Source organism: Bubalus kerabau, chromosome 9, assembly GCF_029407905.1.
Source record: "Bubalus kerabau isolate K-KA32 ecotype Philippines breed swamp buffalo chromosome 9, PCC_UOA_SB_1v2, whole genome shotgun sequence".
NCBI classification, from domain to species: Eukaryota; Metazoa; Chordata; class Mammalia; order Artiodactyla; family Bovidae; genus Bubalus; species Bubalus kerabau.
In genome coordinates this window covers 109,833,242-109,849,805 of record NC_073632.1, presented here as the reverse complement: position 1 = coordinate 109,849,805, position 16,564 = coordinate 109,833,242, and the positions used below count along the sequence as shown (strand labels likewise).

General features: G+C 55.4%; 1 protein-coding gene across 2 annotated transcripts in view; it reads left to right on the top strand.

Annotated features, from left to right (window-relative positions):
* RPS6KA2 (ribosomal protein S6 kinase A2) overlaps positions 1-16,564 on the top strand; it is a 330,758-nt gene that overhangs the window by 109,962 nt on the left and 204,232 nt on the right. Inside the window, exon 1 of one of the 2 annotated variants that reach the window (XM_055536181.1) lies at positions 2,187-2,433. The exons of the other annotated variant lie outside the window; for it this stretch is intronic. Coding sequence (XP_055392156.1) covers positions 2,383-2,433 — 51 coding nt within the window. The 5' untranslated portion in view covers positions 2,187-2,382. Of the gene's footprint in view, positions 1-2,186; positions 2,434-16,564 lie in introns of those variants that run through there. 2 annotated transcript variants of the gene reach the window in all.

Here is a 16,564-nt window from a genome sequence, read left to right as displayed (position 1 = left end):
AGGTTAATTGAATTATAGCAAAGAAATCAGAAGCTGCCAGCTTTTCTGAATTGTAATCACAGGAAATAAGCTTTGCATCCTTCTACACAAAACCCGGGTTCTTTGATTTCCCCTGCCGCGTGTCACTTTTTCTTCTTCTTTGTGTTTCTTCCGTGAAGACGTTTTGAGCAACTGAGGGGGATAGTTGAGAAGAAAAGGTGTGCTGTGTATGACGCGGGGTCTGAGACTGATGGCCCCTCCGGAGGACAGCCTTCCTCCTGTGACACGGAGTTGACCTGTCTCAGCTCTGACGGTAGACTCACTCCCCTCCGAGGCTGTGCCACTGAAGAGCGTGTTGTCTGCAGTCTGGTCGCTAAGCTCCGTCCGCAGCTCGGTAAATTCATGTTCTTTACTTCCTCAGGAAGTTAATACTTACAGTCTTGGGATTTATAAGTATTGGTCTCAGTTCATGTGAATTGAACCCTGTGTGCAAGATAAGGGTGTCAGTCGGGTCCGTGGCCCGACCCCGGGGCCCACAGCGTAGCACAGGAAGATGAGCAACCCTCAGAATGTCTGGGCATTCCTGCAGTGACAAATCGGGAAAGGGGGTTTTAATAAGCACGCAGAACGCAGAGCCATGACATCTGCCCGCAGACAGGCGCTCCGAGGGCAGTAAACCGAGGCCGGTAACATAGGTGATAACAGGGCTTTGCCCATTTTGCGTGGCGCAGTGAGTTGTGGTTAGAAAGCACCTGTGGACGTTTAGCAGATTCAGAGAGACGCGCTTATCGGGGAGACAGAGCCGAGGGCCTGCGGCTGCACGAAGCTCCATGAGTCGTCGAGGGGAAGCTGATGGGGGGGTGGGAGGGGTCCCTCCGAGCAGAGGTTGGGGGAGACGGTGTGTTGAGGACGAGCCTTGAGGTCAGACGCTTCCAGGGCTTATGAAGTGGTTAGGGTGACAGAGTCCAAGGGAAGTAGCTCCCAGGAGGCATTCTCAGTGCACAGCTTAGGCGCTGCGGCTTCCTGTGGTCCTAATGAGAAGGAAAAGAGAGAATTGTTTCTGAAACTCCTATCTGGGGACTTCCCCGATGATCCAGTGGTTACGACTCTGTGCTCCCAATGCAGGGGGCGCAGGTTTGATCCTTGCTGGGGGAACTAGATCCAACACGGCACACAGCTTGACCTAAAAAAAAAAAAAAATTCCAGTCTGCTCCCACCAGTGGCTTTCCCAGGGAAGTTTGGGAAAGAGCAGTTGGGGAAGGCTGGAAGCAGACACCCAGGGGAGTGACACAAATCCCTTACCGTGGCATCAGGGGCAATTATTGAATTCCTTTATTGTTTCTTTTAAATTTCTTTATTTTTTAACTGAAGGATAATTGCTTTACAGAATCGTGTTAGTTTCTGCCAAATACCAACAGGAATCAGCCATAGGTATACATATGTCCCCTCCCTCTCAAATTGCTTTTATTTTGCTGCTTTCTCCTGAAATTGCTGCACCGATTAAGCTGTTCTTGGCAAAGCACAGCGGCTGTGGCTAAGATTTCAAATTGGTGGCCGTGCTGTGCTAACCAGGAAACAGACGCCGTGAGGTTGAGTTAGCCCACCATGTCCCATGCTAATGGTATAGGTTTGGGTTTTTTTAAACCATATCATTACAAAACTGCTGGGGATGCTTTGTGAACAATTAGATGCTTGTGGCCACAGATCTGGAAAGAGGCTGTGCTCTCGGAGACTCAGGAGGGCAGCCTGGATGCGAGGAACAGGGAATCCTCCATGGCTTTGTGGTCGAGCTGTGTGGCCTCTTGGCTGAGTCCTCGCCGTGTTACATTTCTTCGGGGGAGGCACTCCCCAGGGTGCAAGGAGGTCGGTTTCAAAATGACAAGAGTAGCGTCTCCAAGAAAAAGATGCCTAGAAACAGTATCAACAGCGACATTAAGAATCCCTTTCTTAGCAGCCGCTTTGCAGCCTCCCGGGTGAGAGGAGGGACCAGGACACTGGATGTGGTGGTGGAACCAGTGCCCACCGGCCCGAGCTGCCCGCCCCCTTGGCTGCACGCCAGTGGCTCGCTCAGGACGGACAGGCTGGCAGCAGAGCAGGTGGCCAGCCTTGGCGAGCTGGCCACCCCGTGGAAAGAGCAGGCCCTATATTAAGCAAATGACCCCAGGGCGCTCGATTAAGTCAGTTACTAAACGCGGTTCTGACTTACCCTTGCCCCGAGGAAGCAGGGCCATGCCCTCGCTACCTCCCATCTTTGGGGTGATGCCCGCTGAGAACTGGCCTGAATGTTTACAAATGTCTCTTGGAGGTTCACTCTGTGCCACGTGGAGGAGTCAGAGCCTGCATGCCTGAGGGGAAAGCTGCGTGGCTCCCCGGCACAGCTGACCTCCCTTCCCAAGAGGGGACATGCTCTCCCGCCTGCGGCAAGCCTTCTCCAGAGTCTACGGGGCATTGCTAGTAAGTACCCTGGCTTGCGTCATGAAGGAGCTCTCGGGAGGGGCCACGGCTCTCTTTTCAAAACGATGCCCGGTCCTATATGGGAGCCAAACCAGCCGGTCACTTACGGTGATGGATTTTCAAAGGCATGCATGACATTTGTAAGCCTTTTTGCCACCTCTTCTTATTTTATCTGACGTGAAACTGAAAGCCTGATTTCTGAAACAGTCACTTTTATCATTTTATCTCCGTTTGGGCCCAGTCTCATTCCCTGTTATTTCTGCTCGCCTTTCCAAAACCTTCCCTCGCCGGAGCGTCCTGTCCTGCAGAGCGTTTGCCCTCTGTCCCGTTACTTGATCTTGTTCGTGACCTCGCTCACGCCCGGGTGCTCCCGTGTGCCTGCTCCCCAGCTGCGTGCTTGCAGGGGGCGTCCCGTGGTGTCACTCCAGTGAGGGTGACTTCAGTCTGTCTGGAGCTTGAGCATCTGGTCGGGGGAGCTGTGTTCACTCCTCTGTTTCTCCTGTATTTCTCTCCACTTTCCTGTTTTATCCTACTTTTCTCCTCTCCTCCCTGCGCTCCCTTCCCTAAGACGGCAGGTCCTGGGGTGTGACGGTCGGCTGATCTGGGCCTGGTCTGGGGGCTTGGTCTCCAGGACCCTCACGCCTGCCTCTCCAGCTCCTCCTCTCACATGCCATTTGCTGTAAGTGCCTCTCGGCTCACTTGTGGTTCTCTGTCCCGTTACTTGTCCCAGATCAAGGGGATGGTTTCACTGGTCAGCACAGCTTCCTGGAGCTTCTTGAATGCTGCAGGGTCCTGTGGCCTGGGCCGCTTCCTCCCGGCCTCCCGTGGTGGCCTGGGCGGCTTCCTCCCCGCCTCCCGTGGTGGCCTGGGCACTTCCTCCCCGCCTCCCGTGGTGGCCTGGGCGGCTTCCTCCCCGCCTCCCGTGGTGGCCTGGGCGCTTCCTCCCCACCTCCCATGGCTCTTGCTCTTCTAGTCTGTGGATAAGTGGACTTTCCTGGTGGCTCAGCAGTAATGAATCCACCTGCCCGTGCAGGAGATGCAGGTTCAATCCCTGGGTCAGAGAGATCCCCCGGAGAAGGAAATGACCACCCACTCCAGTATTCTTGCCTGGGAAATCTCATGGACAGAGGAGCCTGGTAGGCTACCGTCCATGGGGTCGCAAAGAGTCAGACATGACTTAGCATGCAAAACGCAAAACACACATGACTGTCACATGTCAGAGCTGCATACACGCCTATCACGACAGATGACAGGCTTCCCACTGGCGACGCCTGGAACTTATTTGTAAAGCCACCAAGAAAACACATAAACGACGCTGTTGATAATCATCGATACTGAACACTGTTTATAACCAAGTGAACCCCTATTTATTTAATGTTTTCAATTAATTTATTTAATGTTTTCAACGAATGTTCTTTATAAAACACAGCCATGGAGATGGGCAAGTCAAGTGGGAAGGCTTGTGAGCATCCGTCCACAGCAGGAATGTTCAGAGAGCAGGGAAAGGGCCACTCGTGTCTCCCCACGCCACGTGTAGTATGTCTTCACACGTCCGAGATGAGGAGTGGCCGTGGAGAGGAGCAGTGTCTGCTCTGTAGGGCCTGTGCTCCCATTTTACAGATGAAAAGGTGGAGGTTTCTCCAGAGGAGGTGAGTCGCTCGGTTACCCAGATGGTGGTGAAACCGGAGTGCAGCCCACGCAGGGCAACTGCAGGGCAGAGGTCCCACCCCTGCCCAGGCAGCCCAGCCCCAGTGACAAGCCCCCACCTCCCACAGAGAGGGGAGCCATGCCCACAAGCCCAGTGACACTGCCCCCAGGGGTGGGGCGCCGGGGTGCCTGCGCCTCTGATGCTGGGCAGGTGTCTGTCTTTAGAGGGTCTGAGGCCGTCAGAGCCGTCCACGGCCGTCACCACATAATACAGCATCCGGGCTCGTCAGCATCTGCTTCCCCCACACAGCGGGGGCCCCGGTGGCCTTCTGCGCCGGCAGATCTGTCTGCATGTTAGCCCTGCGGCTGGGGTGGGCCGGGTCCCGGAGCAGACCCCGTGGAAGGGCGAGGCTCTGCTCTGGGTGCTTCCTGTACGCGTGTGGGAGCCTCTGGGCAGGGCCTCCAGCAGTGGAACTGACGACGGGCCCGGGGTGTGAGGTGGCCATGGGCGGGAGGGTCCCTGACCCGGGCCGTCGCGTGCATGGGCAGGGCTGTCCGGCGTCTCACCTTTATCCTCCCCCTCCACTCGGGCCTTCCCCAGACTGGGCACCTCCCAGGACCCAGAGAGGGGCCTGCTCAGGACTCCAGGCTCTGCCAGCCAGACCAGGGCTGCAGAGGTGCTGGTGGGCCCGCCCCAACTACCCGTCAGTCAGCCTGGAGGCTCAGGACCAACTTGGCAGTGGCTTCCCCGGTCCCCACCTTTCTCTGCAGCAGAGGGCGTCTTCCAGAGCAGATGGACACCCACCATCCCAGCACCCTGCCCTGGGCCTGGGCTCAGCACCTGCCAGTGAGGGCCTGGAAGGTACCGGCTCCCTGAGCTATGAGTGGATGGTTCCTTTAGAGGTACCAAATATGTGTTTAGGAATTATGCGGGGAGCTCATTTAAATGAACTTATTTATAAAACATGTATGGATGTGAGAGTTGGACTGTGAAGAAAGATGAGCGCTGAAGAATTGATGCTTTTGAACTGTGGTGTTGGAGAAGACTCTTGAGAGTCCCTTGGACTGCAAGGAGATCCAACCAGTCCATTCTGAAGGAGATCAGCCCTGGGTGTTCATTGGAAGGAATGATGCTAAAGCTGAAACTCCAGTACTTTGGCCACCTCATGCGAAGAGTTGACTCATTGGAAAAGACTCTGAAGCTGGGAGGGATTGGGGGCAGGAGGAGAAGGGGACGACAGAGGATGAGATGGCTGGATGGCATCACTGACTCAATGGACGTGAATCTGAGTGAACTCCGGGAGTTGGTGATGGACAGGGAGGCCTGGCATGCTGCGATTCATGGGGTCGCAAAGAGTTGAACACGACTGAGCAACTGAACTGAACTGAACTGATTTATAAAACAGACCTACAGACATGGAAAACAAGCTTACAGTTGTCGAAGGGGAAAGGAGCAGAGGGGGATAAATTAGGAGGTTGGGATTAATATCAGTGCTGTGCTCAGTCACTCAGTTGTGTCTGACTCTGCGACCCCATGGACTGTAGCCTGCCAGGCTCCTCTGTCCATGGGATTTCCCAGGCAAGAATACTGCAGTGGGTTGCCATTCCGTTCTCCAGGGGATCTTCCTGACCCAGGGATCGAACTGGCATCTCTTGTGTCTCCTGCATTGGCAGGCGGGTGGTTTACCACTGAGCTTCCTGGGAAGCCCATAACATACACACAGTACTATATATACGATGGGCTTCCCTGGCAGCTCAGCTGGTGAAGAACCTGCCTGCCCATGCAGGAGACACTAGAGATGCAGGTTCGATCCCTGGGTCAGGAAGACCCCCTGGAGAAGGGATAGGCTACCCACTCCAGTATTCTTGGGCTTTCCTGGTGGCTCAGCTGGTGAAGAATCTGCCTGCAATGTGGAAGACCTGGGTTCGATCCCTGGGTCAGGAAGATCCCCTGGAGGAAGACATGACAGCCCACTCCAGTATTCTTGCCTGGAGACTCCCATGGACAGAAGTGCCTGGCGGTCACAAAGAGTCAAACATGACTGCGCGACTGAGCACGTATATAAGATAGATGACCAACAAAGACCTATTGTATAGCACAGGGAACTCCACTCACTATTTTGTAATAACCTACAAGGGAAAAAAATCTGACGAAGAATAAGTACATATGTATGTATAGCTGAATCACAGTGCCGTGTGTCTGAGACTGAGGTAATATTGTAAATCAAGGGTGCTTCAGTTTTTAAAAATGGATGTTGGATGTTGTCCGACGCCTTTTAGCCCCCAAGAATATGGGGATAAGGGAATGCACGCGGCTCCTGGCAGCTGAAGCGGTCGTATCTGCCACCAGCAGCTCTCCCGCAGGGTCTGGGGGCGAGGGCACAGCGGGAAGGGCCTGCCCGGGAGGCGCCCTGGGGAACTGCCATGACACTGGCCGGGCTCAGCCTCCTCTGCATCCTCTGCTTTACCTGCTCATCCAAGTAGAGGGTGGGGGGTGTTCCCACGGCGCCCATTTGTGTTGCCCTTTTCCTCATCAGACGGAGGGGACACACGCAGTCTGTGTCGGAGGTCTGAATCGGAGATTTCCCTGAAAACCTCATGATCTCTGTTCTCAACCCTAGGCGCCGGAGTCTGAGCATCTCTTCCTCTGAATTCAGGTGTGAGTTCTGTTTGCAGAAGGGGAACCACTCCTCCCGCAGCAGGAGAAATGGTGTAAATGCACACAGAGGCGGGAGGGACCGGGGTGGGGAGACCAGCGGGTTTGTGGCATGAAGCCTTAGGAGTGGCCGCCTTTCTGCCCAGAGTGGAGTCTGGGGACGGCTCTGATGCCGGCAGGTCTTGGGAGGAGCACAGAGGAAGATGCTGCCCTCGGGTGGAGCCGGCTTCCCTTGCAGTGGTTCCGGGCGTTAGGACCGAAGAAGGTGAGAGCTGCGTCTGCTTACCTGAAGCGCTCGTCTCCATCCTGACGCCCCCGTGGAAGCCGGCCGGGCAGAGCCCCTTTCTCAGGAAACGTGGGTCGTTGGACAGGAACGGCCGAGGTGAGCAGCAGCCCGTTTGGCAGCTGCTTCTTGGAGAAACAGGGATCGGGGATGCTGGGAGTGTGAGCCACAGGATGCTGGGAGATGCTGCCCCGTGGGCAGAGGGGCCCTGTCTGCTCAGAAAGAGCTGAGCCCCGTGAATGCTGGGGGATTGCACCCCGAGCTGGCGATGGAGAGTGACAGAGCGCGGTGGCGTCTGGAAGCACTGGCGCCCATGGGGGCCTCCTCGATGTTCCCAGAGCCTTAGCTCCCCGACCCACAAGCTCTTCTTCAGGAAGACATGCAGAGGAGGGGGGCGGAAAGGGTCTGGGCCTGGGGAGGCGGGGACTCTCTGTGCAGGAGGTTGGGGTCTGCGGGGGGACAGGATGCCCTCAGGACCCCTGGGACTGTCCCAGGGGCTGGACTGGGCGCTTGGCCTGGGGTCCCTCCTTCCTGGAGTGGCAAGACCAGTGACGTCCTTGCCCTTCTCACCGCACATCTCTGTCCACCTGACGGGTCGGGACATCTTCCTTGGCCTTTGGCCTCCACCTCGAAGGGGTTCCCTCTGCATCATGAGCCCTTAGCTGCTTCCTCAGGCCCAGGTTCTCTCAATGACTGTGACTTCCTGGGACTCATGTGTGCATGGGTGTGCAGGTGTGTGCAGCTGTGTCCATTCAGGTGTGCAGGGGGTACCCACAGCTCACGCTCCCTGGACCCCTGATCCCCGTGCTGGTCCACGCCCTCACCACATTTCACTTCCAACCTCTCTCTTGCTGCTTTCATGACAAATACCTTCTCACCCCAGTGCGTGCTGCTGCGTGCTAAGAAGCTTTGGTCGTGTCCGACTCTTGGCAACCCTGTGGACTGCAGCCTGCCAGGCTCCTCTGTTCATGGGGATTCTCCGGGCAAGAACACTGGAGTGGGCTGCCATGCCCTCCTCCAGGGGATCTTCCTGAGCCAGGGATCCAACCCGAGTCTCTTACGTCTACCTGCATTGGCAGGTGGGTTCTTTACCACTAGCGCCTCCTGGGATGCCTTCACCCCAGGTCTTTCCCTAACTCACTGACTCTGTGATGTTAGCAGAGCCAGTTAGTCTCTTTGGACCTTAGATTTTGTATCTGGAAAGTGAAGTTGAGGTAAAATCCAAGGTTCTTTTTTTTGAATTGATGGATAGTTGATTTAGAATATTGTGTTAGTTCCAGGGCTATATAAAAGCAAATTGGGGTTTTTGCAGATTATATTCCATTTTAGGTTATTACAACATATCAGGTATAAACCCCTGTGTTTTACAGTAAATCCTCGTTGCTCAGAGATCTAAAATTCTGATTCCTCGCTTAAAAGACAGGCGGTAGCCGTGCGCCAGGCACTGTCCTGACTGCATTCCACACGATGATTCGTTTATTCCTCCTAATTCTCAGGAGGGCGGCACAATTACTCTCCCGTTTCACAGATAAGGAAACCGAGGCGAGTGTGTCGGTGGCTGTAAGCTCATTCCCAAGCTCACCTCGAGTACAGGATCGTGTTGGGCAGCTGACCCGGGCATTTCCTCTGCCACCCCAGCTGCACTCTGCCAGCCTCTCCTGAACCGCCCCCCCAACCCGTCCAGGTGCCATGTCACCACCTGCCCCTTGATCAGCCGTCTTTCTTCCCTTCAAAACCCGGTGGTGAATAATCACTTCTGCCCGTTGCCGAGGGGCCACGAGTGGGCGTGGTGGGCATCCCTGAGCACTGACTTCGGACCAGGGGTCACCGCCAGCCTCTCCAGGAGGCCCTGCCCTCCGCAGGGGCGAGGCTCGCCAGTGGGAATGCGGTGTCCTGGCGGGGACCATGGGGGGAGGGCGCAGCCTGCCCTGGGCTGGTCCCGGGTCCCCCCGGTGCAGCGGCTCCAGCAGACTCAGGGTCCTTCCCGCCCCCAGACGCCCTGGTGCACAGCCCTGGGGAGCAGGGAGACACCGGTGGCTCTGAAGGTGGGCAGAAAAGGAGAGGGATCGCTCCTCCACCTGGCGCATAGTTCCCTCCTCAGCCTGGAGCCGCGCCCTCCTCTCCTGCATTCAGTGCCCCCCACCTCCTTCCATCCCCCCGCCGGATCGTCCCAAGCTGGGAGGTCTGGACCAGGGATGAACCCCTCCCGCTAACGGGACCCTCAGGTGCAGGCTGGCATCCTTGGTGGTGAGCGCACATGTAGTCCACACTCCCAAGATGATGCTGGGAACATGGTTTCGCGGCTGCGCTTACACAGACCCAGACAGTCTTTCACGCCGGGCGGCGTCACGAGCCTCCTGCCGCGTGCTGAGACGCTGCTTGCCCTCTTCCAACAGTCCCAGATTTAGTTTCTGTGAGTGTGCTGTGTTCGCTTCTTAGCACAGAAAAATCAAAGTCTGAGAAGCCACATCTGAGCAAATAAAAGTGATTGGGCTTCATGCAAATCAAACAATCCCGCAAACTAACTCCCCGGGAAAACAAACACGGTGACGTCAGCTGGACATCAGCAGTTTTATCAAAGTTTTTGAGAAACTCCCTCTAAACCACCTCCATCTTTTCAGTTTAGAGGCAGGAAATCCCACGGCCTCTGAGAGTCTGGCACTGAATCCCGCAGCAGCAGGGGGCATGCCCAGGTCGGGACGGGGCTACTGGGCTTTCAGGAATGGTCTGTCAAGAACCCCTAGTTACCCTTCGTAAGAGTGGCTTATACTGGGTAAACTGCTGAGCGTGTGGCTGTGCGGTGGGGTCCACAGCGTCATGGCCCTTGTCTGAGAGCCAGGCGTGAAGAGGGCACCCACCTCTCAGCCTGAGGGCTCCGCCGAGATAAGCCAGTTGCCCTGGCCACCCTGCTCCAGCTGCAGCAGGTGCCCAGCAGGCAGGGCTGTCATGATGGAGGCCTTCACAGGGTCAGAGCCGGCGGCGGGGCTGCTCTGAGAGGTGACCTGCAGTGGCCTCTCGGTCCTTCCCCGCTCTATGTACACATGGTGGAAACACAGACGAGAGACATAGTCTCCAGCAGTCCAGGCAGACTTCCTGGAAGAAGTGGTGTGTCTCACGGGAGATATGGGACGGGCCAGCAGGGAGCAGGCAGGAGCACAGGAGGAGGCAGGCTGGGGCGCCAGGAGCCGTGGGTGTGCCTGGGTCTGTATGTGGGGGCCAGGCTGCATGCTGGGGGTGGCGGTGCTCCAGCATGACCCGAGGGCAGGGGGGAGACGGGGCTGGGGTCTGTCCTCTCTGGCTCTAGCAGGGAGGGAGGAGGGGCAGGAGCATATGGTGGTGGTGACCAGGGCACCATCACCTCCGTGGCCCTCAGGGTCCCCTGTCTTCCTGTCCGTGCGTTAAAGCCTCCGTGGGCATCTTCCCAGGGGCTGAGCAGCAGGCCCTGCAGGGCGGGGGCCGCTGCCCCACGCCGACGTCTCCTCTCCCCCAGGACCCCTCTGGGGAAACCGATGGAGCTGTTTCCATGCCCTCCTCCAGGGGATCTTCCCGACCCAGGGATCGAACTTGGGTCTCCTGCATTGCAGACAGATTCTTTACAGTCCAAGCTACCACGGTAAATTCAAAACTAATCATTCACACTGAGACAGTCTGAAGCGCTTCCCATCTCTGGAGCGCAGGGAGCCAGGACTGTAGATTGTGACGGACTCTGTGAGCAGACGTCTGTACCCTGTTCACTCCTTGCTGGATCTGGAGCATGGTGTTACCTTTCCTGCTTTGTCAATGCTTTCTCCTAATTAAAAGGATTTATACATGGAAATCCCCTGAGGCTCTAGACCATGATCTGCAGTAGTGTATTTGTATAGAGACACGGTGGCATCACCGACTCGATGGACATGAGTTTGAGGAAACTCCGGGAGCTGGTGATGGACAGGAGGCCTGGCGTGCTGCAGTCCACAGGGTCGCACAGAGTCGGACACTACTGAGCGGCATGACTGACTGATGGTGTTAGTGGTGGCAGGGGATGTGCTGGCTTCCGTGTTCAGCCTCGCCTGCGAGGCTGGTGCCAACAGAGGCCCTCAGGGAGCCCCCAGTGGGTGAGAGACACGGGGCTGCGGTGAGCGGGGGGGCCCCCCTGCAGGAGGGCGGCTGGATGACTTCAGGGCGGGCCTCGTCAGACCAGCGGCTGGGCTGAGTGTCCACCCACTGCCAGGCCTTCCTTCCCCCCGATCCCTCATTGAATTTTCTCATTTGTCTGTTCACATTTTAAATAGAGCCATGTGGCTCTGAAGCCCACAATAAAAGGGACTTCCCCAGGGGTCCAGTGGTTGGGAGTCTGCGTGTCCACTGCAGGGGGCACGTGTTCCATCGCGGGTCCGGGAACTCAGATCCCACATGCCTTGCCGTGCAGCAAAGAAAGAAAGCTCCCGATAAAGTCCTTTCAGGAGCGTCGGTTACAGAAGGCCGAGTCTTAGGACATGGTGGAACCACAGCTGTGTTTCTTCTTGAAGTAGAAGGTCAAAGAACATTCTGAGGACAGACCCACAGGGGGGCTTATTTCTGGTTTCTGATTTCACTTTGGAGCGTCTGATAGAGTATCTTGTTCTAGGTGTCAAACGACCCCAGTGTCTTTCATGTCAACTCTATTTTTCTCAGTGTGCCCCACCTGGCTTAATCTCGGGGTCCCGTTTATTCCCCAGCTGATCATTGAGACCCGCTCTCTCTCTCTCTCACTGAGACAGACTCCGGGGGAGCCCCAGGGCCCTGTGCTCTGGCCCTGCCTCCGGAGCCCGCCTTCCCTGCCCGCGGTCGCCGGCTCTCCTGGCCTCATCCATGCAGGGCTGGCACTCGGGTGGGGGCTGCAGAGCCCTGAGCTCCAGCGGAGGGGAGATGATGCGCTGGCTCTGATGATGTGAGCTGAGGGTCAGCCATGGGCAGCGATGCTCATGGTCGTCTGGCGGCCTCTCGGCCGCAGTGCGTCATTAAATTAACGGGGCTGAAAGAAGGACAAGGCGGTGATGCGCCTTTACGTTTATTTGTGCTTTTATGTTCTCCAGTTCGTTACTGAAGAAAGAGGAGAAGCTGCACATTTTATTGCCTGTGTTTGTTCAGTGGAGGTTTACTCTGGAACGTATTCCGGGGGTAAATAGCCCACAGGTTATACGTAAGTCAGCATCTGAAAGTGCTTAGAACTTTACTTAAGGATGAGCAGAATCTCATAATTAAACAGTACACTGCATAGGCCATTTTTCTTCTATGGTCTTATTTATCATCTAAGATTTAAACCTGAGCCCCAACCTGAGAGAATGGCCTGGTGGGGCGAGAGGCACGCAGCAGGAACTGGGTGCAGAGTCCCTCCCCGGACCTCTAGCCAGGGGCCCTGGAGCAGTGTTAGGTGTCGGGGGTGTCAGAGCCCCAGCTCCTGGGGGTCAGGATGGAACTTTTGTCTCTGAGACAAAGGAGCAACCCTGGGGCAGAAGCTGAGTGGCAGCGACCTGGAGTCTCGTGAGGAGGGGCCGGGAGCCACGCAGCATGGGTCCCTCTTGGGTGCCCAGGATCCCAGGTGTAAACAGCAGCAAGAAGGCCAGGGCAGCGCCAGGGGGCAGGTGAGAGTGAGGAATTGAGCGCAGCCCCACCGGGCGGGGGACGGGCAGGTTGATGGGGGCTTGGCGCCTACGTCAAGACAGAGCCTGGACGGGGGCCTGGCTTCCGAGGACTCGGCCTACATCACTGCCGCCCAGGCTGCCAGGCACACCTCGCTCTGCTGGGCAAAGAGGGGGCATGTGGGGCCATGGAATCTTCTTGTCTTGGAATGTGATGTCTATTTCTTGTCCTCAGATGATTCTTTCAACTGCAGGACCCTGAGCTGCAGAGTCTTGCTTGTACATGTTCAGGTTTCTCTGAATCTGGTAGCTATTTTGTGGAATAGATTCTTTTGTTGTTGTGTTAGTCAGTAAACAACTGCTGTTGTAAGCCGTGTCTGACTCTTTGTGACCCCAGGGACTGTAGCCCGCCAGGCTCCTCTGTCCATGGGATTCTCCAGGCAAGAGTACTGGAGTGGGGTGCCATGTCCTGACCCAGGGACTGAGCCCAGGTCTCCTGCATTGGCAGGTGGCTTCCTTACCGCTGAGCCACCTGGGAAGCCCACAGATTCTTGTGTTCTTGCTCTGTGCTCACTTCTGGCTTTTCTCTTTCACTCCTCTCCCGTCTTTAGTCTTAACTGTGGAACAAAGACTTACTTAGAGCAGCGACAGGTAAGAAGAGACAGAGGAGACAAGTAACCGACAGGGGAGGAGAACACTCCTGGTTCCAGAACTGCTGAGTCGGCCCAGACGAGCCTCCCATAATTAGGGACAGGAGGAAAGTGCCCCAAGGCTGGAGCATTTCTGATTTTCTGCTGGAGAAGCTTGGCCAGCATGCCGGTTGCAGAGTGTCCCGTGTTACTTTTTCACTCTCTTTTTGGCTCTGTCCTGCACATTGTCTCAGATTTTCTAGGTTTGCATTGTCTTAGATGGCAAGTCTAGGTGAAAATATTTATAGTCGTCTCTCCATCTCTGTAGGAGATTGTTTCCACAACCCCTGCTCACACCAAAGTTGGTGGATGCTCAAATCTGTTATCTAAAAGGGTGTAAGATTTGCATATAACCTACATACATCCTGCCATATACTTTAAGTCACCTCTAGATTACTCATAATACTTAATACAATGTAAATGCGAAGTAAATAGTTGCCAACACTCTGCAAATCCAAGTTTTCGTTTTGGGAACTTTCTGTAATTTTTTTTTTTTTTTTTTTTTTTTTTTAGTATTTTTAATCCACAGTCGGCTGGCTGAATCCAAGGATGCACAATGCATGGATAAGAGGGTAGAGCATACTACATTTTTGTTGTGTTATGATTTTAAAAGCAATGTCTCCCACTTGATTGTCTTTTTGTTTGCAGTTTTATTCTCCAGACTTACTCTTTTGTTAGCTGTTTGTGCTGGTAGTTGCTCAGCCAAGGTTTATAATATGAACTAAATCCTATAGAATTAATATTTTTGGTAAAAAAAAAATTATGCCTTTATGTACTAATGGCAATGATCCAAAAATTTATTCTAATGAATAATAAACTCACTTGTGGAAAAGACCTCCAAATGTACGCAGTTCCTAGAGTTTCAAGCTGTTTTGCCACACTTGAGAGATTCATTTGCCGTTACCCAACATTTCCCAGGCACTTGTGTGTTGCATGTGGCGACCACGGTGGGCAGGGGCTGCAGCAGCAGACACAGGGAGCTGGGGTGAAAGACCACACTCTGATGGCTGGTCAAAAGGCCCTCCTGCCAGCACCGAGAACTGCACTCACTGTTTCCTTTAACGTTTATTTTTATTTATCTGTTTTTCGCTCTGCTGGGTCTTCACTGCCGCGAGGGCTTTTCACTGGTTGTGGCGAGCAGGGGCTTCTCTCTAGTTGCCGAGCTCGAGCTCCTTATCACGGTGGCTTCTCTTACCGCAGAGCATGGGCTCAGTGGTTACAACTCTCAGGCCCTAGAGCACAGGCTCCGTACTTGTAGCCCTTGGGCTTGCTGGCCCTTCGGCATGTGGGATCTTCCTGAATCAGAGATCCAAGCCACGTCTCCTGCACCCGCAGGCGGACTCTGTACCGCTGAGCACCAGGGAAGCCAGCACCTACTCAAGGTTAGTAAACGAGAGTGATGTGGACAGGTTCATTGTTTTAAACTTCTCTCTGATGAGACCTCGTCCCTCCTCCTGTGCGTCCCTCCTGCGGGTCCCCGTCTCTCTGCTCACGGAGGTCCTGCCCGCTGTGTGTAAAATCCAGCCAGGCACGAGGTGGTTCTCCAGTGAGGGCAGCTGGTGCCGACTGTGCCCAACCTCGGCACTGACCCGCTCCCCGGGGAAGCAGCTGTTGAGATTCCCAGGAGTCCTGTCTGCAGCAGGTTATACATTCTCACCCTAGGCAAGCAACCATGTGGAAATTCCCCCGAGTTCGGGAGAATTGAGTCCGTTTGTGAGAGGAGAGCTTTTCCCCAAGTTAATTAAAGTTCCACTAGAAGTTCTAGCTCCGTTTTCTCATGTGCTGGACTGGGGAAGAAGCCCACCAGGGTTCTAGGGTCTGTCCCACCCTATGACCCAAAGGTGGAGGCGATGGGAGAAATAGTTGCATCGTGGTGATCAGCCTTGGCCTTGATTGTGCTCAGGGGTGCAGGGGACCTGCAAAGGTATGCACTGAAGGAGCTTGAATCTGATTGGGAGTAGCCATGTAGACTCTCAGCGGTGTTCACACCCCAAGGCCACAGGTGGTGAGTAGGTGAGGATGAGGAATCAGGAAGTGTGATACAGGCAGAGAGACACCGAAGATTCGAGGAGAAGAAGGACCAGGATCAAACTGCACTTCAGGAGACTCGTCTGCCCCATTCCACAGACCAGGGACGGCTGTTTGAAAACCTCTGGAGAGAAGACGCGGAGGAGGACTGTCTGAAGCTGGCCCACCCTGGAGGTGTCCTCTGTGAGCAGTGAATTCCCTGATGGAGGGGGAGCCAGTTTGCACTCAGCTTTCTGTCCTTTCCTGGAAAGAAAACCAAACAGGGACCTCAGAGAAGCAGATGGGCTCAGGGAACAGATGAGGCCTTGAAACCAGAGAGATTTGAGGAAATGTGGCACCAAAGGCATAACTAAATGGGATGGAATGAAGAAGGACTAATTGAGGGAGGAAAAAGCCTTCTTTTAGACTTAAAACATTTGCTGGGGGGGGAAAAAACACAGAAAAAATAGGACAATGCTGAGGAGTTCACCTACCATCAAGAAAAGAAAGACAGAAAAGTGTGATTGAAGGGAGAAGAAAGTTCATTACATCTTCCTCTGCCATGTCGGTGAGTCCATGGCATTCTTGACTCACCGAGAAGGAAGGGACCTGTCCACATCTGTAGAGGGAATTGCCCAGCAGGGCTGAAACCAGAGCCTGGTGACGCAGGCCCAGGGGAGGTGCTGGGGCGTATGGGCAGAGTGGGGAAGCACGGGGTGACCTTGGAGCAGGGCTGGGAGGCGAGGCTGGGGGGCTCAGGGCTACAGGTGCTGGGCGGGTGGAGCTGGGTCCCCGTCCCTGGGTATAGTGAGGGGCCAGGCTCCCCGGGCCGGCCCGGGAGTTGGGGCGCTGTGTTTCTTCCCGAGTCCTTTCCCAAGGAGGAGGTGGGTGCTGACCCCAGGGAGCTGAGAGGGGCTGGGGTCCAGGAGCAGAGGAGGAGCTCTGGCCCCCCGGGGCTGGCTTCTCTGTTAGCCGGAGGCTCTTTCCCTGTGTCTGTTTGTGTCAGAGTGCTTTGCAGAAACTCAAGTTCCAGCAGTCTTCTTTGGGGGTACGGTGCTCATTCCTGGTTCACGGCCTGCTTCTCTAGAGGGGGAGCTCTGCTTCCCTAAATAACTCCTGAGCGGCCCCTAGACTGCTCACGCGGCATTTCCTAACTCCCAGCCCCTCTCCTCCGCCACCTCCTGCTCCCCCCACGGCCCGCCGTCCTGTGCCCGGTGGGCTCCACGGCCGCTGTCCCCTCAGACTCGGC